Below are 26,876 nucleotides of genomic sequence, written 5' to 3'. Positions count from 1 at the left end.
CAAAAAATCTCATTGTGAAAAAATTTAATACAAAAGTGTATAAATAAAATTGAAATCATCAAATGTATCTGGACCTATATTATTTGTCTATTTATTTATTCAACAAATAAGATAAGTACTGTTCTAAGTAATGGAGCTCCAACAGCAAACAAAAAGAAGTCTTCAGCACTCAGAGGGCTTATGTTCTACTGGGGAGAGACAGTGTGACTGAGGAAAGTGGAATTAGATCAGCTGGTCGTGATTCTATTTAAAAGCTGTGGACTAGAGAGAGGAAATACTGGAGTAATTCTGGGGACCTTCTAACGTGGCTATGCACATGGGGAGATGCCACCTGGACAAACCCGGAAAGTGATAGGACTGGCCATGAAGAGCATGCCAGGCAAAAGTAAGAGCAGGTGAAGAGGAAAGACAGGGTGTTTGCTAGGAATTAGGCATGCAAAAGGTAAGTGTGGCTGAACCCACATATCTGAGGAGAGGTCTGGAAGGAACAAGTTCACAGGGAGTGGAAAGGCCAATCAGGATAGCCTTTCAAGCCTGATTTGATTTCAGAGGTTTTTGAATACAGGAGTAGCATGATCTGAGAGATTTTAAAGGCTCACTCTAACTCTGGCTGGTGGAAGGTGGGCTGAGTCAAGGACCCAAGGACCTCAGTTAAGAAACCCCTGCAGTCATCCAGGCAAATGGTGAAAAGTAGGTTCTGGATAATGTGAAAGGACAGGTGAGTGGACTGATGGTTGGGTTGTTTGTGAGAATGGAACAAAGAGAGAAGTCAAAGGAGAACCTCTGATAATTTGACTCAAACAATTAGAAGAGTGCAGTTTCCCTTTCTCAAGGTGAAGAGGACTAGAAGAGGAGCAGATTTAGTGACTGGGAATTTAAAAGCCTTAGATATGGACAATTCAAGATGACTATTGGCCATCCAATTGAAGATGTCTAAAAGTCATCACTGATGGGTATGTTTCAGGTATATATACATGTATGTATATATCACACACACACACAAATAACAAAGTGGGATGATAATGCTTTGCTATACTTAGTTTTCTAATGTCTTGAGAGGGTTTTTGCCCTAATCTTAAAGTTCTTTGAAACCATTATTTTACAACTTCATAATATTCCTTTTATATATATATATATATATATATATATATATATGTGTGTGTGTGTGTGTGTGTGTGTGTGTATATTTGTGTGTGTGTGTGTGTAGCAGGGATCGAACTCGGGTCCTTGCGCTTGCACAGCAGACGGTGAAACCACTGAGTTAAATCCCCAGCCCTCCTTTACTATATTTTAATGTTCATCTGCTTTAACTCATTAGTTTCATCTTTATTTTATTATATAAATGCTTTAATAAAAACCTCTGTCAGCCTCAACGACTATCTCCTTAAGAAATACATCCTGTCAAACTCACTACATACTGAGTTGCATGCCCAAAAGGCAACTAAGAGTTTTACTCTTAGGTTCTGATAGTACCCATTTGTTTAGCTGTATTTCTGCCAAAGTAGAAAGTTATCATTATCAATAGCTTTTTCTAATTTTATAGGTGAAAATGATCTATCGTGATTTATTTCTACTCCTCCTATTCTTAGTGAATTTAACATTTCCTTATAAGTTTATATACCTTTAGAATTTTTTCTTTTATAAATTTCACACTCACATCCTTTGAATTGATCACTTTTGAAGTTAATATTTAACATTAAAATAATGACTATAATAATAGTTGTAGCTAACAACTATTAGCTACAATCAACATGCTAGCCATTGTGCTAAGCAACTGACATATATTCATTTTCACAACCTTGTTACTGAAACTCATTTTACAGATGAGGAAATTTAGTATTAAAAGGTGAGATGGCCTAATAGAGTTATCCAACTAGTTAATGTAGAGCTGGGATCCAAATCCAGCCTGACTCCAAAGCCCACCAAAAGTAATCATATTCAGTAATTGGAAAAGCAAACCAGTTCAGAGACCATAGAAAAGTTTGAAAGGTAAGTATTTATTAGGACAAACACATCCAATTCAGAACTGCTATTTGAGCAATTCAGCTATTCTACTAATTGAATAGCTATTACGGGCAAAGGTTCACAAAAGGTGCTGGGGGATTTTGAAGGACTGGCTGCTTGACAAGCTCATTTCTAGAAAGTCAACAAAGTTTGTCACCTCAGATAAGGCTGATTTACTTCGAGGTGGACGTTCTATGAGTTTTGAGTTTACCTGAATTATGTATAAATTTTAATCACTTTAAGACAAAATGCTGGAAGGGAAATATGGAGTGCCTAAAAAGGTGCTTTGGATAATTTCTTTTCTTTATAGTAGATGCTTTCCAGTAATAAACAGTACTCAAAATTACACTTTCGTTTTTTCCTAATGTCATCAAATAGTTCTAGAAAGGGCAGCAAGATGCCCCTCCTCCTTTCCTACAACCATCCCCGACCTCCTAGGTTGTTGCCTTCCTTGGCACACTTTTATTTTCTCAAATCTGTGAAGGCTTGACAGGGCAGCTGCAGCTGTATTAAGATGATCCCTGTACTGTAGGATCACAGTTGCACTCTGAGTAAATAGGTGTTGTCCCTGTGGCAGTGAACCAGCTCCTCAGAAGGAAGAGCAGACGGAGGAATTACATGAGGAACCCACAGGCTGTAGAAGGTCTTTGTCAAAGCCCTGGGAAGAGTCTGTCTTCTCCAGGGCCTAAGCAGTGAGGGGCAGACAAGACAAACAGAACTCCTGATAGTCTCAGAGTGGAGACAGACCAGAAACTCCTCCATGTGCTTACACTGCTTATAAAATAAACGACTATGACATTAACTGATTCTTGTATTGATCATCAAAACTTTGAGGAGGCAAACAGATCGTCCTTGACAAAGTAACAATAGTGAGGCCTAAAGCACTGCAGAGCCCTGACGAAAGACAGCCCCAAGGGCAACTCGGGTGTCACCAAGGGGTCCTGCTGTGCAGCTCGGGAAGAAGATGGGCATGAATGTCCAGCACTTCAAGGCCTGCTTGGCTCAGGCCTCCTCTAAGCACCAAAAAGACATCTGTTTTTAAAAGCCAACTGTGTCCCAATAAAATATTTCAAAACTCTTCTATTCAGGATTGAGGATTTAGCTCAGTGGTTCCACTGCCTGCCTTGCAAGTGCAAGGTCCTGCCAAAAAAACAGAAAACAAAAAACTCTTCTATTCAATCATAAATTTATCAGAATTAACATAATAATAATTCTCATACTAGGGCTAGGAGTATAGCACAGAGGCAGAGCAGATGCTTAACATGCACAAAGCATTAGGTTCAATCTCCAGCACCAAAAAATGTTAAAATAATAATTCATATAATAAACATAGCATTTAATAAACCTCAGTACGTCCCAACCATTGTCCTAAACATTTCACTTGGGCTATCTCCTTTAATATTAATAACGTTTGGGGATAGATATTATTTTTATCTCCATTTCACTAGATATATATGAAATATTACATATTAAATGTATTTATATCTATTAATATATTTAGTAATGTCTTCAAGGTGATACAGCTAGTCAAGGATAGGTTTGAGAGGAAAATCCAGATCTGTCTCATGGCAAATAGCAAGAGTTTAATTATTATGCTTTCTCTTCTGAACTAGGCAAGAAGGTTTTGTTAACTGTATATTATAGGTTTGCTATAACATTTGCTACAGATACATTAACATGTATCTGTTTCCTCTCTCCTACCTTGCCTTACTTGCTTAATAATATTTTCTTCTTGTCTTTGTTTTATTATTTATTAAATTATGCTTCTATTTAATAATCCCTTTTAAAGTCTAGAAGAACATAAACAAGTGAAATAAACAAGTTAATATCTAGATACAGATATTAAAATTAAAAAATTCAAATATTTAACTAAAAATTGTACTCACTGTCAAATACAAACACAATTCTGAAGTAAAATGCCTTGGGTGCTTAGTAATATATTCCTACATTGCAGCATTGAGTAAAGATAGGAAACAGAACATTTAGCATACCTAAAATGGTATTGCCAATAAGTTTTATTAGCACAAAAGAATTGATCCCTTCATTCTGAAATTCTGTGGGCATTAGGTAGAAAAATCTGTGTGAGCTCCTCAGTCAGCAAAAATGATTCAGTCCTTTGTTACACATCTTATTCACGAGCTCCCCTGAGAGCAGAGTGCCCACTCACAATGATTAGTTCATGGGTCAGCCTGAATCATAAGAAAAAATGCACCTGACTGAATCACCAATTCCACTTCCTGTAGCATCTGGTTTTCCTTGGACAGATGCCATTCACAGACGTCCTAGCCAAAGCCTCTTTTAGCTCATGAAATCTGATAAGGTCACAACCAGAGGGAGTGTGGTAGTGAGAGTCACTAGAGCATTGGTGTGCAAGAGTTGGGAAATCCAGCACTATATAAAACCAACACACGTATATCCACACAGTTTTATGATGGATGGCATCATATAGTTCCACATCATTTAGACAAAGCCATTTTATGGGAGCATTGAAAAGCAATTCAGGAAACTAGTAACATATGACCTAGTGGGTACTGAGGTTATTACATTTCAAAACGATTGACGTAGAAAGTGTCTGATAAATGTGGCTATTGGACTTGTGAGTCAGTCTCCCCATCATTCTTGCATGGGAATTGTCCCACTCGCCAGACAGCCCGGAAGCATCTCAGGGACTTCTTCCCAAGGTGGAGCTCTGTCTCCTTACTTCCTCCCTCTAGGTTTGTGAGGGAAGTGAATAGTCACTTGAATGAATATATGTTAAATCATATTTTTGTTTCAGTTTCAGGAAGACAAGAAAGGGAGGGGAAATGGACAGACTCATAATTGTTTGCATTTACTGTAATGAAAATCCTTGAATGTGAAACCTGTAGAATTCAGTGTGCCATTGGGTGAGCCATCCCTCATGAGTAGTTGACACTAAGCCAACTCACAGGAACTGATCTATAAGTTATTTACAGTGAGAAACACAACCATTAGGAATGACTGAGTCAGCAGTTCAATATACTTTCTCCCCTCATGGAGCCATGAGAAAAGGAAGTCATCTAAATGCTGTTTCTTGAGGAACAAGGATGGAATCACAACAGGTGGACAGAGCTGACCTTTACCAGAAAGAGACACTCAGTCAATGGAAGAGGTCTTGCCAAGTCTCCTCTGATCACGTGGCTGCTATGACTTGGCCTTTTCAAAGCCTCCTGTATGGCTGAGCACTTATAAAGAAGCTCTCTCCAACACCGGAAAGGAAGCAGATATTTGGGCATCCATATGCTGAGTTATAAAGTCACAATCACATTGTAGTCCTTTTTTATGATACTCCTCTTTGGTCTCTGTTGACTAGTGTCAATTATTTAGCTGGGCACTATGCCACACAACTGTAATTCTACCATTCAAGAGGCTGAGGCAGGATGATTGCTGCAAGTTTGAGGCCAGCCTGGACTACATAATAAATTCAAGGCCAGCCTGAAAAAAAAAAACAAGTGTCAGTTGTTTAAAAAAAAGTGTCAGTTTTTCCCAAACTTTCCACTCACCAAGTATAGATGGTTAACCATAGCTAATGTGCAAGCATTTTCCAATTGTAACATTAAAGGAAGTTAAATTTTTTTAAATGAATATCTCATTTTCAAAACCTTGGGTGATAACTCACAATCATCCCCATATTCTGTCATTAGCTTTTAATTTCAACTTAAAATCCATAAGCAGAAAACAACAAAAAAGTAATTGACTATTTCATGTAATATATTTTAATTTATTATGCCATGAATTATTTTTAGACCAATACACAAACACACACGTGTGTGTGCACACACATCACAAATTCCCACACAAATAGAAATTGATGGATATGTCTTTTGTTATTCATTAAAGTTGGCTTTATCAATAAGGCTTTGAAACAAAAATGTCTGACCAGAACCTTCCAAGTAGAGATTTCCAAAATCTTCATGAAGGAATAGTAACTACACTGGTAAATGGGTCATGTGTGATTGTGTTGTCTGCTCCTTTTCTTGTTTTGTGGAAAAATTCTTATTTATGCAATTATGGCATTTAAGTACTAGATGAGTCCTAAAGAAATTCTAGTTAATCTTTCTGCTTCAACCCAACACCACATCAGATTGCTCAGGGATTACCTCTTCAATTCTTAAAGATTTCCTGGACCAAAGACCACAATTGCCCTCCCTGGTAAGTTCTAGAGTTTAATCAAGAAGTTCTTTCTTGTGTGTAAATATAAGCTTTCTTGAGGCAACTTAAGCTCGTTTCTATTTCTGATCTCTATGGAAATAGAGAACAAATACTTAGTTCTTTAATAAGTAACATTCCATAGACTTGAAAACACTTAAGTTTTCCCTAATTGCTTTTTTTCCCAAATTAAATTCCCCACAATCCTTTAACATTTTTCCATCTATTCTATTTCCCAATATTTTAATTACATTTATTTTTCCCTGGGTGCTGAACAAATTTCTTAAATCCCATGTGAACTATAGGAAGATACAACCATTCTTAAAATGATACTATAATAATGTCCAATCATGTCTCCAAGTATTTTATCCCATCTCCTGCATCATTAAATTGTGTCTACATCTTGTAATATGGTCTTATTAGAAGGGAAAAGAAGAATTCTTCAGTGCCCCTCCTCACTTCTATTCAAATTCAGTTTGCAGTGGCTGATGGTCAGAACTTATCTTCAGTATTATTCCTCATTATTTAGGCTATTTGCTTTTCTCCTGTAGGAATCAGATGTCTCACCCTTCAATCCAAATTAAAAATTCTTCCAATGAGCCTAAAGCCTTTGAAGTTGGGGCCAATTCCATACTATGTTAAACACTTTATACTCTCTCTGGATAGGAAACTCTCCTGCAAGCAGCTTCAGCACAGGGAAAGGTCTTCACTACTACCTCATGCCTGTCTACTGGGAAATAAGTAAGTGATTTTTAGCAATCCATTTGAGACAGAACTTTGAAATGAGATGTTGGTAAGTAATAGCAAGGAGGTACATGGGAAGGACCTTCAAAATGACAAGCAAAATAAAAAGTGTTTTATGATATGCATATTATGGGGTAATTATTGCTATTTTTCAGTAAAACTTGTAGAAATAATTGGATTAAACTAAGGGATTGGAGAGGCAATGAACAGGAATCCAAGATATGAATTAAAATGAGGAAAGGCTAAATGTTTAATTCAAATAGCAAATCATCATTCTTTTAAAGAAGAACTTAGACATATGTCCTTAGATCCTTTAGATAGGATTCCATTATTTAGTCAAAAAATTATAAAGCTGAACACTTTAGTGCTTAGGAGTACAGACGCTGGAGTCAGTCCATGTTCAACTCCTGACTTTGCCACTTTAAGAGTTCTGTGATAAACTTTTGTAAGCTTCAGCTTCCTTGTCTCTCTTTTTCTTTTTAAAAAATCTATCTCACATCTGTTTATTATACACCAAACATTTTTGCAAATTCATTACAAAAATTCATCAAATACTTACAACAACCTGGTGGGGTAGAAGTGAATTAAAAACTGTGGTTACAAGTAGGGAAATAAAGACTCAGCGATATTAAGCCCATCGCCCAAGGTCATATACTTAGAAAATGAAAAGATTCAGGCTCTGAGTTCAAGCAGATTCAGGCTCGGCTTTTAATCACCACTATTGAGAATGTCATAGGGATTAAACAAAATAACTTTCAACTGTCTAGTGAACAATAAATACTCAGTAAGTAGGAGGGGGTTGTGGGTTTGCATTTCTGTACAATGGCAGTGGTAGTATTTCTGATCCTAATGCTATTACCAACATGAACAGACTGGTGAGTGATCTGTGTGTTAGGTTGACTTCCAAGGGTGTGGTAGGAAGTGACATTGCTGATCAGTAGGTGGAGCTCTTTCCTCTGCTTATCTACTGTATTTACCCTGACGCCCCCCCCATATTGTGAAGTATGGATGTTAGATATGTCAAATATTAAACTGAAACTCCAACAGATCCATCATAAAACTTTATGACTTTATATATAAAGCTTTATATATAAGAAGTCTCTGATAACATTGAAAGTGTCTTTATTTTATCATTCTGTAGAGACAAAAAACTAGTCTTACAATGCTCATTTTGTACCACCAGTCTGCTGAATAAAGTTAATTATATGTGTTATGTGAAAATTTGTTAATAACATAAAATATGCTATACTATGTATATAAGAGCTATTACACAGGCCTAGTACTTTATACTGAATTCCTTGAAATTATGTTCATATAAATTTACAACTCTGAGTAAGGCAAGTCTAAAATGACAAAGCCATCTAGCAGATTAGAACAGTGAGGCTAGAGACAGATGAACTTATACGAGTGGGGAAAATATATTATTGGCATATAGGATTTTGAATCTTTCTCTAGTGCTTTCTCTACTGTAAAATGCTGACTATTACTGAGATTCTATTGGTGACCATTTTTCCCCTGCTTTTCTCCTGTGCTTTTCTGGAATTTCACCTATGGCCATATCAACAGGCAGTATAATTCAGAGATAAGAACAATGGATTTGAATTGTACCTGTGCAACTAAAGAAGTATGTGAGCTTAGACAAATTACTTACTCTGTGCTGTGATATGTGTATTGGGGATACAGATTGGATCTGCATATAAGTTTGTTGAGGGGAGTAAATGATTTGACTCAGTAAAGTACTTAAAGCCATCCCTGACCCTTAGAGTGTAGGCAACAACTGTGAAGCATTATACCTACTTTTTCTCCCATTCCTCCCATTCTTCTTCTCTTCATCCCACAAATATTTTTGGAGTGCTTATGTGGAACCTAGAAGCCACTGAGGGAGTCGCTAGAAGGATAAGGCCAAGATTTAAAGTTCAGTTTTCAATTATGCTACTAGAAATAGAAAAGATGCAGCTACAGCCATCAAAGCAGCTCCAGAGAAGAGAGGAGGGAGAGCAGTGAATAGAGGATCACTGTTAACAATGGACTCGAGTTTTATTTTCCCCAGTAGAAGCAATCATGCATCCATTCTTTTATTCATTCAACAAATGCTATTAAGTACATAGTCTCTTCATTGCACATTGCTAGATGCAGAAGAAATTAAAAATAATAGTGAGTCAGATATGGATTCCACCCTCTGACCACCAAAACCTAGTTCAGAAAACAATAAATGTAATAAATAAAGATAGAAACTGAAAATATACATCATAAGGAAGGGACATTTTTCTGGTATAGTACTTGCATACAGTTAAACAACTACATTTATTGGACACAGGCTGTAGTTGTGCTACAATCTCATTTGAAAAGAATTTTATCAATATAGAAGATTATCAATAAAGGTAAACTGGTGAGTTAAATGAGACATTTTTATTACCTCCTATCTTCGCAATGGTATTATAATAAGATATTTTAATAAGAGAAATCTTTCTGAAGAAAAAATGATGAAGTACCTCCCATCTTTTTGCTTTGAAATTCAAATAACCCTTGTTCAAGCAGGAGAGCTCAGCGAAGAGGAAATGAAAGGGGTAGACAACAGAGAGAGGGCTCATCCTTCTTACTTGACTTTGAATAATTAATTTAACTCCCTAATAACCACTTTTTTGTTTATAAAATGGGGATTATAATAACTGTATTGCCTCAATCTCAAGATGCTGAGACACAATGAAACAGTAAATAGGAAAGTTCTGTAATACAAATTCTACTAAAAATAGATGGCTATGTAAACCAAAGCTATTAAGTAGATAGTGCAGAAAAACAGCCTAAGACTTTATTATTAGTAAAACAGAGGTCCCTACCCCATGTAGGCACAGATTCCAGGTTAGACCCTAGTGCTGAACATGAGGCCTTTGCATCTTATTTCTGGTTCTCTTTAGCACCTGGGACCATGGATTTCTTTTTCAACTACAGAACACAATATGCAGAAAATTATATGATTCTAAATACTCATAATTTTAAAAGGATAACGTCAACGGCCTGAAAACTATCGTTGATTTAACCCTTGTTCTCTTTTATCATTTGTATTATGATTTTTAGGCAGCCTCCTGTGGGGCAGACATACAGTTGAATTGACCTGAATTCAAATTCCTGGGGCAAAAACTTGGACCTAAACTTTCAGTTAATATGTAGTGTGTTTACTAAAGTTTTAGGGATCACGTAATTCACATGAACATCACTATTCTCTCAGTAACAAATGAGGCTGATAATTGAAGAGATATTATGAGGATTTCCGTCTAGTGCTGTTGAGTACTTTGGTATGTTCAAATCATAAGAGATGTAAGAACACAAAATGTAATGACCACTGACTAAAGTGTTGCCTCTTGATTTACCTATTAATCAATTATAAAAAAATTAAAGAAGAGTGCCACAATCTCAAGTTTTTCATTTTAACTTTCTTTTTTAAAGTCTAATTAACATAAAAACCTAGAACACTTTTCTATAGATCCTTTGCCTATTTTATACTAAAATTAAGATCCTAGATAAGGAAATGAAGGTAAGAAACTGCAAGAGGAAAAGTCTACAGAAATAAGCATTTGTACTTAGGAAATACAGGAATAAAATAATGTATTGGAGTAACTTATTAAAGAGTTTAAAATGTTTTCTGTGTTAAGCTAAAGATCATCACTAACTCCACTTCAAAAGCAAGGTAAAAAGAAGAGCAACAGGCTAAAAGTTCACAGTTCTGGTATAACAAAACACAATGAATGTAAAGATGCTGACTTTTTGAATGTTATACTTAAAAAATCCAAACTGTCATTAATTGATCCCTTCAGTTATCATGAGGTATTAACAGGAAACTGAATGCAGGGTGTGTATTTGTAGGGCTATGAGCTGATTGTCCTGGCCATGGTGCCAGTTTAGGGATTTAAAGGAAAAGAGAAACTTGTTTCTTCGCTTTATCTTATTAATATTCAACTCACAGAACGAATTCCACAGAACAATCTTTCAAAGACCCCAGTATGCACAGAGAGATAAACAGGGTAATGGGGAGCTGTATGGTTGATTTCCTATACAAATAATAGCAGGGAATCATTTTCATATGGTGAGCTTATGTGTGTCAAGGGTACAAGATATAAAGGAAGCAGCATAAGTATTAGCAACAGCAGGTGAGGCTACAGGTAAGCATTTTTTGAATTAAATCCCAGTGTAATCTAGGTCTACTCTGCCTGCTGTAAATTTGAGGGCCTGGCAGGAGTGCTCCACAATGTGGTAATTAAGACTCAAGAGAAATCTTTAACTGGCTTTCTCCCCACTTCCTGCTCTATCCCCAGCTCTCCATCTCTATAATAGAAAGGATCTATTTTACTAGTTCACAGTGCTATCCAAAGGACTGTCCATGAGCATTACCACCTTTGGTTAAAAACACCATACAAATAGAAAGACTTGATATATTTCAAGATTTATTTGATAGGAATGCTTTTACTTAAAATTTTTTACAGTAGGCTAGATGATCAAATGTATACATTTGTTTTCTAACTTATATGGGAAGGAAAGATATATAAAATAAGGGGGAACTATCTTGAAAATTAATTCAAGCATTCTTCTGTTTAATTGGGCAATTGGAGAAAGGGACGATGCAAACAAGATATGTAAAAATGCTAGAAATTCTTAGTTAGTTAATGAAGGTTCATATCTTATTATTTGTTTGGGTTTTTTGTTTTGTTTTTGGAGGGTCTTTTTTTAAGACAGGGTCTTGCTATGTTACCTGAGCTACCTTCAGACTGTCAGAAGCCTGCCTCAGCCTCTGAGTAACTGGGTGTACAGGAGTGTGCCATCAGATTTGGCCACCAATTTTCATCATAAATAAAAATGCTCAGCATTGGAATTTTGATAGAGATAGCTCGATCTCTGAAAATTCAATAAGCTCTTTGAGATCTTCCAATACCTCTGTATCCTTATGACAAAGTTTAGTTATCATTATCCGGGCTCACAGGTATACCAGATATCAAATAAACAAGCAGAATCTCAATTATCACTGACCTAATAATATGCCCTGGACTGTTTTTCCATTTTTAATTCTTCAGCATTACCTTGCTTATTTCTCATTTGTCTTTAGTAAAAACAGATTTCAGAAATGTTAGGATAAAATTATATTGGTGGTTTTGGGTACTGGCATCCTGACTAATGAATGAAAGATCCAGGTTCTTAGAAAGGAAGATGAACTGGCATTGTAGAGGAATGGTAGCCCTCAGCATGACAGAAACCAGCCATGGTCCTTGACCGATTCCCTAAAACTCCCTGAATATCAGATCCTTCATCAATTTAAATAAAAGAATGACAAAAGTAACCTCATTACAACTTTCACATCTAGTGGTTTTACAATACTTAGGGTGTAGAAAGACATTCATTGTGAAAGTTTTAAAAAATGTAATTTAGTGAGGAGATGGACTAATTAGGGTCAGGATCTTGTATTTTAGCTATCAATGCCACTAACCAACTGAGTGACCAAGCCAAATTAAACCTTTTCTGAAATAGCAGGGGATACAAAGAAATTAAATTCTGGTTTTAAAAGCTGAGTGATTTCATGCAAACCACTTATTAACCTTTCTGAATCTCAATTTTCTCATCTAAAATATGAAAGTACTTGACTAAATAATCTCTGGAATCTTGGCCCTAAGCTTCAATGTTTCTGTATCATGTAACAAAAATGTTTGGCCACTTCTATTTTCTAGACTTTTGCAATATTACTATGATAGTCAAACAACCATTTTCTATACTAACTATTGCAAAAGATGATTAATTGGCAGTATATAACTTTCCTTCTGTTCATCTGTGACTGGTCAAAATAATTAGTATTGTCCAGGTGTTCTTTGCCAGGAAAACCAAACCTCATTGATGAGACATTTCATTCATTTATTCATTCAATATGTATTTGTTGAATTTTTCTGCTTCTCTAAATGATGACTAAATCTTTTGACTAAAATATATCCCATTTTAAAAAGCAAAACACTTACCTTCTTTGTGCTTCTTTAACCATAAAATCATGACCACAGATACCTCCATTATGGAAGGGCTTTGATGAGTCATGACATTTGTAAGGTGCAATGAGGTCCTTGATGGAAGGTGCTCCATCTGCTGCAGAGTGTAATTAACATTATGAGTTTACCAAAAGAAACATAAGAGTCATTGTTAAAGAGCATCATGGGGGCTGTCCCAGCCTTTAGTCATAAGACACCTCAGATGTAGAAGAAGGTAATAATTTATAATAGCTTCTAAATGTAACTTGGTTATGAAAAGAGTTAGTTGTTTTAAAACTCACAGTCTTTTTATTAATTAGAGGAGTAGCCATGGTAATGCATTCCACATGCTTTATTTTTGAACTAAAAAGAAAAACAAGCACCATGCTCTAAAGGAAGTGTTGGATTCTATGACAACCAAAGAAGGGAAGATTCCTATGAATCAAGGAAGCCCAGTTGCTGCAGAGCTGAGAAACTCCTGTTACCTTGGTAAAAAGTGGAGAAATGCCTCCTCTACTACCACCATTTATGTACGTTAATTGTGCAACACACTACAGCAGTGTTGGGAGAAAAAGCCATCCACTTTGGGGATGTAAACCTGGTTCCTTGACAATGGTAAATGAAAGTTTCCCTAAATCCTGGGACCTCTCTAAGAAGCAGGGATAGCTCTAGGCCACTCTCATGGATCCAGAGAATGCCTGTCAAATGCTTCCTTCTGAAGGGTCAAGACTAGCAATGTCACACACCTGCAGGAACTTTGTGAGAGTCCTGGGGTTGGTGATGCTGAAGATGGTGCAGCTGACGGGAGCATGCGGTTCTTTCGATCACTGGGAAACCAGGGGTAAATGAATTCACAGATGAGCCATAGTTGACCATTTAGTATCTCCAATAAAAGACGAAGGGAAAGAAAGAAAAAATTTTCCATAAAAATAGATGAAGAAAAGAATAAGCTTTCTTAGCAAATAACCAAGTTCATATTTTTCAATAAATTGTTCAAAACCAGAGCTTAGAAGTAATAACAAGATGAAAACAATAATAGAATGAGAACTAAATATATATGGCCCAATAGTTTTTAATCATGTTTCTGGCATTACTCTATTTGGTATCATAATATGATTCACCTCCATGTAAAATTATTTTGTTGAGAGGCTTGGGCAAGGAGGGAGGAATGAATAGGTAGAGAACAAGAAACTTTTCAGGCAGTAAAACTCTTCTGTATATTACTGCAATAATGGATATTTGGTATATTATACATTTGTCAAAACCTATAGAACTGGATAACACAGAGTGAAACCTCATGCCAACTATGGACTTTAGTAAATACTAATATATCAATATTGGTTCATCGATTATAAAAATGTACCACACTAAAGCAAGGTGTCAAAGGAGGAAACTGTGCAACTTGTCAGGAGAGGAGGTAAGAAACTCTTTCTTCTTAATTTTTCTGGAAACCTAAAACTGCTCTTAACAATAAAGTCTATTTAAAGAATTAAATCACTGTTCCAAAAAAAAAACAACAGAAAGATTTCATATTACTAACATGCACATTCAATTTAAGCCAAAGAGAGCTAAAGGGACTATTTGAAAATATTCATGATATACCCATATGACAGAAACTATATGGAAATCAACACTAATAATAGCTACTCCTTTAAACTAAATGTACAAGGACATACTCAAAAGAAGTGATAGTATCATAGAGCTTTTCATCTATTCTGAACCAGAGAATGAATTGGAACATTGGTTTTAAAAGTAAATATCAGTGACAATCATCATGGAATTTATATCTCTATTTCTCAACCCAGAACAGAAGATGAAATATTTTACATTATGTAATATTTCTCGCCAGGTGTGGTTGTGCACACCTCCAATTTCACATTCTCAGGAGGCTGAAGCAGGAGGATCATAAGTTTGAGGCCAGCCTGGGCCACTGAGCAAGATCCTGTCTCAAAATCAAATGAAAAATTCTTGAGGACGTAGCTCAGTGGCAAACATGAGGCCTACCTGAAAAAAAAGACATTTTTACCAACATACTTATAGCTAAAGATAAGTGGGAGGGGAATAGTTAAACCAAATATACAATTGAATTCTGTGTTCTGGATTTTTTGTACTTCCTATTCTGGGAATCTCATAAAGCAAGATTTAAAAGTCATGGGAAAGTAGAAGTAACACATTGTTCTTTCAGGTAAGTCATCCAGAATCAAATGGTTATGATACAGTAATACTACTTCATATTTATGAAATGCCTTTATGTCCTGAGCCATCTCAAGAACTGGTTGTTCAATTAAGTTATAAAACATAATGCCAGTTACAACAAACCATTGTGTGAAAATTTTAAGGATCACCAGGGTCTAAACCTTTTAAACTCTATACTGACTACATCTATATTTAAAGAGCTACCTTCATGGTCCTTCTCTAGATGTGTTGGTCTTGTGAACCTGTGGTATAATATTGCAGTATCATGTGGAGCATTCTGACATGGCCAACCGTGAAAAAATTTTGACCTCCAAAGATAACATTTCTCTTGTTCTCAGAAACAGATTTGGGATTTTTTTTCCTTCTACCCATAACACAGGTACTACTCCTTGCCCAGCCTCATCGATGACTTCAAGGACAGGGGCCCCCTTGTATTGCCCTACATTGGTCCGTGCCCTTCATTAGTCTTTCTGTGGCTCCACCGATATCAGTCATTGATTCACTCATTCGTCATTCACTCATTTTGCCCTTCTACTCATTCACTCATCTGATCACATACCTTCAACAAGAACATGTTCAGCACCTATGAGAAACTAGACACTAGGCGAGGCTCCAGGATATGGCAAATTTTAAAAAGAGATATGGTCCCTGGACTCATGGAGTTTACCATCTACCTAGAAAGACAAACACAAATCACAAAGTGAAGACTGAATTAAAATGTAAGGATTACAAAGAAATCATAAGGTTCTGTGAATGTGTACAATGGAGGGAAATAACCTGACAATGCCTGAGCGGGAGGCAGACAAGAGAAGTTTAAGTCTCTGATGTTTGTTATTTAGTCTGCCTTTCCTTTGCATGCCAAAACCTGCCAGCCTTGAATCTCAATTCTTGAGCACAAATCACCCCCCATTCCTTCTAAAGATGCAATTAGCTAATCTAGTAAATTCATTATAGTACTGATGTGCTATGCAAAAAACTCCTGATGATACCTTCAGAAGAACCTCTTCTCTGAACACCCCGTCTTCCTGTCAAAGAAGGCATCAAGACCCTCTAGTATCTGTAGATCTCTAACTGGAGGAATATAAGGTCAGTTGTGATGGGAAAGCCCATGGATGTACGACTTAGATAGAGCATTCCTGCTGCACTCAGCTGCCTCTGTTATCTTTACCAGCACCATAACTGACAGTTATCCTCGGGCCAGTATCACATGGGCAAGGAGGGCTGTTGTGGATACATGCCCAGTCTCACAATTTGCCCATAAATAGAAGAAAGCCCTGAGACTATCACAGTAACTCATCTTAGTAGTAGTGACCTTAGGCCACTGTTTTATTGATCTTCATAGAAGGTCTTCACAGTTATCTCTTGGCTTTAAGCTACCTGATGAGATAGTCTTTGTTGAAGCCATAAAAGCCAGAGGGATTCTGCATGATATTGATCAGCCTGCAGTCAGGACCCATCAGGCACAAGTATGAGGTAGCAGCAGTTTAAACCCATGTCACCTTTGAATGTCTCCATCCTGAACACCCCATAGCACAGGCAGGAGCTCACCAGGTGTTACCTGTCCAATGCTCAAAAGTCTGCCTAATGATGTCACAAAAATTTCCTCCCAACCTAATTAAAATTCATCTATTCTCTGTACTTTCTTTCAAAAATCTATCTCTATAGTATAGTTAGTTTCATATCAACCAATAAGTCATCCAATAGCAATATAAATATATAGAATGAAAGAATTTGTTGTATTCTAATAACTTTTACCTTCTCTCTTCTTTACATTTCAATTTTTCTGGGCCTTTTTTTTTTTTTTTTTTTTTACTAAAATGAAAGGATTGGCCTGGTCCAAGAGTATGGCTTCCAAGAGTATGAAGTACTGATGTATTTCTTCTTCCAGGAATTATGTTTCTAGGCTTGAAACTTCTCCCAACCCTGGGATAGCTAGCAAGGTATTTCATGATTCTTTCCTTCTCTCTCTCACATTTTCCCTCTTCTTTTCTCTCCCTTTCTCTCTCTCTCTCTGTCTCTCTCTCTCGCTCTCTCCCCATCCCCCCCCTCTACTGCAGCCTTCCCTAACACTCCAACACTGCTCTCCATCTATAAGGTCCCCAAGTGCATCTTGTTTTCCCAGACCTCAAAGATGTTCATATTCTATCATTTCTTCTTGGAAGAAAATTCTTAGATAGAAGATACCTTATTTGACACTTTTTCTTTCTTAAATTTGGAAATATTTCAAGCACACAAAATAATAGAAAATAATATAGACATTCATTTACTCATAGCACAGACTTAATTAGCACATATTCATATTTTGCTGTTTTTCACAAATCTTTTAAACAAGATGCACATCACAGAGCCAGTTGAATACCCTATCTTTATTCTATCTTCTTCATTAGAAGAAAACAATGTTTTACAGTATGTGTCTTTTGGTTTTATTTTATATAGATCTACTCATAAATATTATTTAGAATTTATGTAGATTTTCAAGCTTTGTTTATGAAATATTGTACTGATTTGGGTTTTTTTGTTTTGTTTTGTTTTCCCCATTAAGTTTATTGGTACTTTTTAGGTATAAAATACAGTTACATTCATCATTGGGATCTTGTGCCATTACATGAGTTTCTTGGTTCTTATTTTTTCCCCTTCCCCTGCCCTCCCTTCACCCCCTCCACCCTTCCCTATTTGTGAAGACTTTGTTTCCATTTTTTTCCTTTTCTCATATTTTTTCTTTTCCCTTCTTTCCTTTCCCCTACCCCTCTGACTTCCCCTGCTCCTTTAGACCTTTACTTCCTATTACACAATATCAATTATACATTTTTAAAATTACATTATCAAGATCTAGGAGGCATTACCACAGATTTCACAGAATTTAAAAGGATATAGAAAGCATATTTCAAAAATCTTTTTTGAAATAAATTTGACAACATCTAAGAAGTACCTTGGAAGACAAATTAATGATACTAACTCTGGAGGAAATATAAAATTTGAATAGCACCTATTAAAGAAGGTATATTCCTAGCTTGAAAACCTATCTATATGACAACAGCAGGCTCATATACATTTTAACTGATAAATTGTATCAAGCAATTAAAGCAGAAAAAAGAAGGAACACTTCTCCCCTCATTTTAGGAACTCAACATTGTGCTAATCCTAAAACTGGATAAAGATAATAGAAGAAAAAAGTATGAACATAGATAGAAATTTGTTTAATAAAACAAACTCTTAGAAGTCAGATGTGGCAGTATGTAGAAAGTGGTTTTATTATAGGGATGGCAGTGTTGGTTCAGCATTGGAAGATCCACCCCCAAAAGTCATCATTTTAACAGAGGAAAGGAGAAAGCCATATGATCCTGTCACTAGTTGGAGAAAGAGTATTGGACTAAATTCTACAGCTGTTCATGGTAAAAGCTATCAGGAGACTAGAAGTAGAACAGAAACTTCTCAACAGATCAAAGACATGTACTCCATACTTCCAGCAAAAACGCCTTATATGAATGGGGAAGATACAATGCTTTCTCCCTAGGTGGGGAATAGGGCAGATATGCCTACTCTTCATCTGTCCATTAAACTTTGAAACATAGGCCCAAACCAAAATAGTCTGGCAATAAAATGGATAGGATTGGATAGGATTGGATTAGGATAGGATTAGCAAGGTAGATGTAAAATCTTTATAAGTAGATGAAATGATGTTCTACTGGGAAAATACTAAGAAATCTCTAGGAACCCCTAGAACTTGTATTTGAATTTAGCAGGATTAGAAAACACAAGGTATATATAAAAATGCAGGTCTATGTATACTTGCTATTGTACTGATTTGTTACTTGCTTTTTTGGTCAATGTAATATTTTCTGACACCATCTCTATTGATAATTTATAAAACTAGTTCATTCATTTAAACTCCATGTCCATTACATAGTCTCCAAACATAGAGTCACTGAGTCACAGGGGATATGCATGTTCAAATTTACTGAACTACAAGTCTTATAAATGATAAGAATTAGTATACAGAATATATAAGGAATTGCCAAAATGTGTGAGAAAAAACAAATGATCCAGTAAAAAATGGGCAACTTTTATAAATAGGCAACTGAAAACAGAGAAACCTCAGTTGGCTGATAATATTAGAAATATGTTTGACTCAGTAGTAATCCAGAGAAATTTAAATAAAAACAAACCAACTCAAGAAGTGAGGCACTATTTTATAGATACCAAAGTGGCCAAAATTAAAAAGCCTGAGGAAAAAGCATACTGGGGCCACAGTTACAGGAGATGTCCTATAGGAGGATAATCAAGGGCCATCCTCTGCCTGGGCCTTAGTTATTTTAGCTTTAAAATGAAGATGATCCCAGAGATCCTGCAAGCCTTCCTCTCTGTTTTACTAAATATGCTCCTACCAGCACTGGATTCTGTGATATGGAGTAGAGGAGACACATTATTTGTCTCACCCAGCAAGTCTAGCCCTGCTAGTATTGATGGGCCCTGTTTTGGAGTATTCATTTGTTATTTTAAAAAAATATTTATTATCTACCTACTAGATAGCAGACATTTTCCATGTCACTGTCTTCACAGAACTTACAGGATAATGAAAAAAAGAAATTTCTGAAGAGACAAGCATATCCAAGATAAATGCTAGGATGTGCAAGAGTGTAGAGGGACAGTAGGAGGAACAACAGCTGGGACCTGAAATCCTGGGGGAGGATTCCTAATGTGGCCAAGTCTACAGGAGATTTGAAGGGCAAACGGCATCATCTAGAGCTAAGAAGGGCAAACACAACCAGGCAGAAGGCAACAAACACCATGAGGGAAGATCTGGAAGTAAGAGAGATTTTGAAAGAACCAGAAGACATTCAGTAGCTGAGGGGTAACACTGAAGAAGTGAAAGGTAAAAAGATAATGGGTCAGGTGAACAGAGTCCAAGAACTTACGGGATTTGTAAGCCATGTTAAAGGGCTTTGTTTTTATCCTAAGAGCAAGGAAGAGCCATTATTGGCTCTACGGAGAATGGCAGGTTTGAATTACAGTTGAGAAAGGTCAGTCTCCAAGACAGACTAAGGAGGGCCGGGAATTTAGCTCAGTGATTCCGTTGCCTGCCTCACAAGCGCAAGGTCCAGAGTTCAATCCCTGGTACCAAAAAAACCAAAAAATAAAAAAAAGGACTGAGACTAAGGAGCCCAGCTGATAACCCAAACAGGAGGTAATCCAGAGCTAGGTGTCATACATGCCAAAGGGGATGCAGTGAAATGGGTAGATCTAGGAGATTCGGGAGAGATACAGTCAATAGCACATGGTCTGACAGGTTGTGTGAATTAAGGAAAGGGGGCAAATCTGAAGGTACTGATAGAGGTGGTACTACTCATTGAGATGCAGATCACAGATCATAGATCAAAAGGAAGTGGGCTCTGACAATGCTGGACAGGCTCAATTTGAGGTATCTGGGAGACATCTGTGTCCAGATATGTAGTAATTAGTTGGATAAAGAACTGTGGAGTTTTAAGAACAGTATTGCCTCAAGATTTAGACTTGAAAATCATCACAGACCTGATAATTGACTATCCACTAATAGGTAATGTTATCAAGCTAGAACATCTGGGGTGAGACATAAGAGCCAAGAGACTAAGAAGAAGTTGTCAGAGGGGTAGGGAAAAAAAGCAAGAGAGTGTAGTTTTCCATATGCACACTTCCATAAGCCCAACACAGATACAATATGCAACAGGGTCATTGGCTGTTGAGAACCACATGAATTTTCTATTTATAAATAAGTGGAGTGATAAGAAATATGGTGAATGTTTAAATTAAAAGAAAATTTATTACAGTAAGACACATTGCCATTAATTTCCCTCAAATATTCCCCATGTCTTCAAACACATTTATCCCACAGTTCTTCCCATTTTCTGAAGCACTTCTAGAAGTCTTCTTTTGTGAGTGTCTTTAGTTGTGTTGTCATGGCTATCTTGATGCCTTGAAACTATTTAAAACATTTACTTTTCATTGTCATTTTGACTTTGAGGAAGAGCCAGAAATCACATAGCACCACATCCACTGAATAAGATGGATGAGGACACACTGTAATGTTTTTGCTTTTTCATTGGATAGCACTAGGCAAAAGCATTCACTTTATTTTTTATCACACCTCAGAAAGCACTCACGAAAGAGGACTTCCAGGACTGCTTCAGAGAGTAGCAAGAACATGAGACAAGTGTATTTTCTGGGGGGGGGGGGTATTTTAAGGGGGATTAATGGCAACGTCTTTCACTGTAATAATTTTCTTTAACTTAAACAATAACACTCCATATAGTAATCTATTCTTCTCTAAGGTTGGCATTAACACAAATGGCTTTTCAGGGAAATCCTGTGATAGCTTGTGGACTAATTCTCTCCCAGCATGAGTTTTAAAAGATATAAATTTATGGCTACATTTGGGGCATTGGGGTGCCCTGTGGAAAATTTGTCACACAATTTCTGCAGACTCTTAGAAGTATGTATCCTAGTAGAAAATATCATTTGTGGGTTCGCCATGCTTGTCACTCAAATCTGCTTAGTCTTAGTGTAAGAGACAACCGCCATCAAGCTGCTCTGCAGTGCGGAGCAAGCTGGGTGATGCCATAGAGAGAGGTAAGAAAAGTTTCCTTGTTAGCATCTATAGAAATATCTGAGATGCAGAATGCAATGGCACATTTAGCGATTTAGCCAAAATGATAAGGACATAGTTTCAATTTTAGAAGAAAAAAAAATCAACTGGAAATTGTGCTGGAACCTGGTTCGAGATCACCAAAAGCTCCATATTGCTTCTAAATATATACTTTTCCAGTTACTGTGCTAGCACTGCTAGCTCTCAACTGCCCCCTAAAGAAGAGTGGGGCTAAGAAAGGGTCCTGTGCTTCTTCAACCTCTTTCTGAACAACCACATGTTCTCAGACTAGTGACATTTAATACTCTGCTGGTCCAGTTACTAACTAACCAACCATATGTATTATTGTATGCTTTGACCCTGTAGATTCAATTTAAAAAACAAAAAGTTCTCTGATTTTCATTTGTTATCTTCCTACTACAGATTGCAAAGGTGATCATGTGTGATATCTTCCAATAATTCTGCTTCTAAAGTTGATAGAAGGGCAACATCAATGGAGGAAGAAATAGATTCAGGGATGAAGAAGAATGCAGGGACCCAGGGAAAAGGAAATAGAGTACTAATCTCCAGGAAACATTTCCGAGGTTTAGGGGGAGAACACAATGACAATGTATGTCAAAACACTGTCACTTGAAGGGTATGTTTTAAAAGGTTAAGAGGGATAAAGAAATTTTATATATAAAAATTCTATTTATATAGAATTTTCAGTCATGTTTTCAAATCACTCATGGGTTTGAAGTTCTGAGAGGTCTGTAGGGCGGGAATTTATGCATAATCAGATCATTCAAAAACATATAAATGGCTGCCAGAGCAAAGTACAATGTTCACTTTTGAAATCACAAAAAAAGCTTTGTTTTAAGTAGGCTGAATTGACTAAAGTTTAGTTTCAGTGAAGCATGTTTTTGCTTTGGGTGTCATTATTTGGTTTGGCATGTGGGCCAAGGAAACCTTTTTCTTACTTCAACTGTTGTTTTTCCTCTGCTGCTACAACTGTGAAAGTCAAGGCAAGATTCTGATGCTGCATATTTAAATGAGAACAGGCTCCCTGTTTACCTTTGAGTCTGACAAAGGGAGTGGGGAGCATGGGGTCTTGACTGCTTGCCAGGACTTGTAAAGCTGATAGTTGTGTGCCTTGTCTCCAGAATAATCTGGAAAATCAAGTTTAGCTGGTTTGATCAAAGACTTTGCTAGTCAGTTGAGAACACTTGCATGCAATAACTATAGATACTGTATACACGCACCAGCCAAAGGCCGAAAAGCTAATAGCTCTGCCAGAGATAAAGGATTATGTGTGTTATGCTTGTGAATACCAAAGGAAAAAACTCTCCATTTTCATGTAAGTGGTGAACATTTGCACTGGTAAGACATTCAGACAAACAAAATACTCTAAATCTTAAGGACTTAAGTCATGACGAAAATTTTGTTTCAAATCCTGCTGCTATCTGCCCATTTAAATCCTGTGGAGAGTGAAGGAATCAACTTCACACTTCCTATTATCGACAGTTCATCCAGAAAGAAGAGTTTAAATAGATACAAGGTGAAATTACCTGACTTTTTCTCTTTTTTTGGAATTTTTTTCATCCAAATCTTCTCACCGCAACACCTGTACAGACAAAACGATTTTGATTGAGATTGATGTCATCAGGCCTGAGACACATTCTTCTTTGGACATCCTTTTGGGCAATTCAGTCATAAGGGTGGGTGGATTTCTTTTCTCTGCCAAGAAATGATTCTCTGGATCTGAAAGTGTCTCGACATGAGAAATTTTAAAAATTAAAAATTTTAAAAATTAAAACCAAAAAGATTCCTCAAATCATTTGCTTCTGGTCTTTTTCATGAATCCACCATTAGACTGGATCTTGTAGGCTGATTTCAAGTCCTCTATTTTTATTTTGCTTAACATACTCAAAAAGCAGTGCCTTTGTTTGCAAGACTATAGACAACAGATAGCTCCCAGCGCAGAGGAGGCTTCCAGATCAATGTGCCACAGCTCCCAGCACAGAGGAGGCTTCCAGGTCAATGTGTCACAGCTCCAAGTGCAGAGTTGGAGACTGCCAGGCCAACATACCACCACTCCCATCACAGAGAAGGTGAGTTGCATGGGCGCCAGCATCAACACCCCCTCCCCCAGGTTGAAATGAGAATACATGTAAACAAGTCTCAGAACCAGACTTCCAGATCACCTACATCAACCCCAAAGGGAAAAGAGATAGAACCCTCTGATACTCAACCACCTGGACTACCCGAACTAGCAATGAAAGAGGATCTAGAAAAAATGAAATCAGAAATAATTTCTCACATAACAGCAGAGATTGTGCCAATAGTTCAAGACGTGATTAATAAATCTAGAGAGCACACAGATAAAAAAATAGAGGATCTGAGGAACATGATGGAATATCAACATAGGAAACAAATGGAATCCATAAAACAGATGGAAACAGATTTCCAGGACATTAAAAAATCCATTGAAAGTCTACACAGCACAATGAGCCAATGTGAGGACAAAATTTCAGATATAGAAAATATGATTGCAATTAGTGATCAGGAAAAGAAAAATTGTTTCAAAATTGTAAGGGACCATGAGAAATCAATCCAGCAGCTGCTAGATGATGCAAAGAAGAATAACATAGGACTGACTGGAGTCAATGAAGAAACAGGAGAGAATGCAGAAAACATTAAAAAAAAAAAAAAAAGTTCACAGAAGTGATGGCAGAAAACTTTCCAAGCAGGGGAAAACTTGACATACAAATAAGTGAGGCATATAGGACTCCAAATAGCCTTGATCAAAAAAAAAAAAAAATGGACACATAGGTATATAATTCTTAAGATTCCAGAAACCCAACAGAAGAACAAAGTTCTACAAGCAATTAGAGAAAAGAAACACATCACATATAAAGGAAAGCCCATCAGAATGAATATGTATCAGTTATAACCATCAATGTTAATGGTCTCACCAATCAAAAGAAATAGACTGGCAGAATGGGTCAAGAAGCAAGATCCAACAATATCCTGCATACAAGAAACACACTTAATTCAAAATGAAACTCATAGACTGAAAGTTAAAGGGTGGAAAACAATACTCCATGCGACAGGAACCCCCCAAAAAGCAGGAGTAGCTATCCTCTTTGCAGACCAAGTGGATTTCAAACCACCACTGATTAAGTGAGGCAAAGAAGAACACTACATCCTTGTAAAGGGAACAATCCAAGAGGAAGAGATGACAATCATAAATATCTATGTACCAAACACTAGTGTGCCCAACTATATAAAACAAATACTAATGGACATGAAAAAATCATATAAGCACTAATACAAAAGAAGTGGGGGACCTCAATACCCCACTGTCACAAATAGATAGATCAACTAGACAAAAAACAAGCAACAAAATACCAGAACTCAATCAAACACTTGAAGAAGTCAACTTAACAGATGTTTACAAAGTGTTCCACCCCACAAAATCAGAATACATATTCTTTTCAGCTGCACACAGGTCATTCTCCAAAATAGAAAACATACTCACTCATAGAACATGTTTCAGTAAGTGCAAAAGAACCGAAGTTATCTCCTGTATATTATCAGACCATAGTGTGATGAAATTGGAGATCAAAAGCTAAGGGAAACGCAAAAACTTCATAAACACATGGAAATTGAACAACAAACTTTTGAATAACCAATGGGTCAAAGAGAAAATTAAAGAAGAAATCAGACAGTTCCTTCAATTAAATGACAATGACAATACAACATATCGGAATCTATGGGACACAATGAAAGCAGTCTTACGAGGGAAATTCATAGCAGTGAATACTCATAATAGGAAAACAGAACGAGCCCAATTAAACAACCTGATGCTGAACCTCAGGCTTCTAGAAAAACAAGAGCAGGACAAATGCAAAGCTCATACAAAGGAGGAAATTATAAAGATCAGAGCAGAAATCAGTTCAATGGAGACTAAGAGAATGATACAAAACATCAATGAAGCCAAGAGTTAGTTCTTCAAAACAATAAACAAAATTGACAAACACTTACCAGAAAAAGGAAAGAAAAGGCCCAAATCCATGCAATTAGGAATGAAAAGGACAAAATTACAATGGACCCAGCAGAAATCCAGAGGATCATCAGTACCTACTTTGAGAACCTATATGCCAATAAAATGGAAAACACAGAAGAAATGAACAGATTCCTAGATATGTATGAATTACCAAAGTTGAACAAAGAAGACCTAAATATTCTAAATGACCCAATATCAATCAATGAAATTGAAAATGTAATTAAAAACTTACCAACTAAGAAAAGCCCAGGTCCTGATGGCTTTACTGCTGAATTCTAAAAGACATTTAGAGAGGAACTACTGTCACTACTCTTTAAACTCTTCAATGAAATAGAAAGGGAAGCAATACTCCCAAATTCATTACTGGAAGCAAGCATCACCTTGATCCCCAAAGCAGAGAAAGACTCAACGAAAATAGAGAACTATAGGCCAATCACACTAACGAACATAGATGCAAATATCCTTAAGATGATACTGGAAAATAGAATGCAGAAGATCATCAAGAAGATCATATACCCTGATCAAGTGGGATTCATCCCAGGGATGCAAGGATGACTCTACATACACAAATCAATCGATGTAATACACTCTATCAATAGAGCCAAGGACAAAAACCATGATTATCTCAATAGATACAGAAAAAGCATTTGACAAAATCCAACACGAGTTTATAATAAATATCCTACAGAAAATTGGAATAGACAGTCTCTACCTCAATCTGATAAAAGCCATCTATGAAAAACCAACAGCCAATGTCATACTAAATGGTCAAAAACTGAAATCCTCCACACTAAAATCTCCTGACAAGGATGTCCACTATCACCACTCCTGTTCACTATAGTTTTGGAAACATTAGCTATAGAAATTAGACAAGAGAAAGAAATAAACAGAATAAAAATAGGAAATGAAGAAGTCAAATTATCATTATTTGCAGATGACATGATACTTTATATAGAAGACCCCAAGAACTCCACCAAAAGTCTTCTAGACTTAATAACCAAATTCAGTCAAATAGCTGGATACAAGGTTAACACACAAAACTCAATAGCTTTCCTCTATCCGAACAACAGACTCACTGAGAGAGAAATAGGACAAACAATTC

General features: G+C 36.6%; 1 protein-coding gene across 3 annotated transcripts; it reads right to left on the bottom strand.

The window, feature by feature from the left end:
• Nucleotides 1–1,860: 1,860 nt before the first annotated feature.
• Nucleotides 1,861–25,258, bottom strand: LOC147823495 (uncharacterized). Of its 3 annotated transcripts, XM_087192887.1 has the most exons (5): nucleotides 23,274–25,258; nucleotides 15,667–15,781; nucleotides 13,658–13,794; nucleotides 12,909–13,029; nucleotides 1,861–5,457 (listed from the first exon to the last, which is right to left on the bottom strand). In XM_087192887.1, the coding sequence occupies exons 3-5, from the start codon at nucleotides 13,785–13,787 to the stop codon at nucleotides 5,385–5,387; spliced, it is 324 nt and encodes a 107-aa protein (XP_087049013.1). In that variant the 5' UTR covers nucleotides 13,788–13,794; nucleotides 15,667–15,781; nucleotides 23,274–25,258; the 3' UTR covers nucleotides 1,861–5,384. The 3 variants fall into 3 exon arrangements, with proteins under 3 accessions (XP_087049013.1, XP_087049014.1, XP_087049015.1); XM_087192888.1 differs by lacking the exon at nucleotides 23,274–25,258 and having other exon boundaries at nucleotides 15,667–16,035; XM_087192889.1 differs by lacking the exons at nucleotides 15,667–15,781; nucleotides 23,274–25,258 and having other exon boundaries at nucleotides 13,658–13,879.
• Between the last annotated feature and the right edge of the window lie 1,618 nt (nucleotides 25,259–26,876).

Source organism: Heterocephalus glaber, unplaced genomic scaffold (assembly GCF_053883595.1).
Source record: "Heterocephalus glaber isolate CG9 unplaced genomic scaffold, H.glaber_assembly_v1.0 deba00001577, whole genome shotgun sequence".
NCBI lineage: Eukaryota > Metazoa > Chordata > Mammalia > Rodentia > Bathyergidae > Heterocephalus > Heterocephalus glaber.
This window is presented reverse-complemented; position numbering and strand designations above follow the sequence as displayed.

Excerpts from the sequence above, each read along its gene's own strand:
- LOC147823495 (XM_087192887.1), bottom strand. The coding sequence starts at position 13,787 with ATGGTCAACTATGGCTCATCTGTGAATTCATTTACCCCTGGTTTCCCA. Across the intron at positions 13,030-13,657 it reads CTCTCACAAAGTTCCTGCAG|CAGATGGAGCACCTTCCATC; the intron begins GTGTGTGACATT and ends TACACTCTGCAG. Across the intron at positions 5,458-12,908 it reads GTTAAAGAAGCACAAAGAAG|GCTGGCCTTGAATTTATTAT; the intron begins GTAAGTGTTTTG and ends TTTTTTTTTCAG.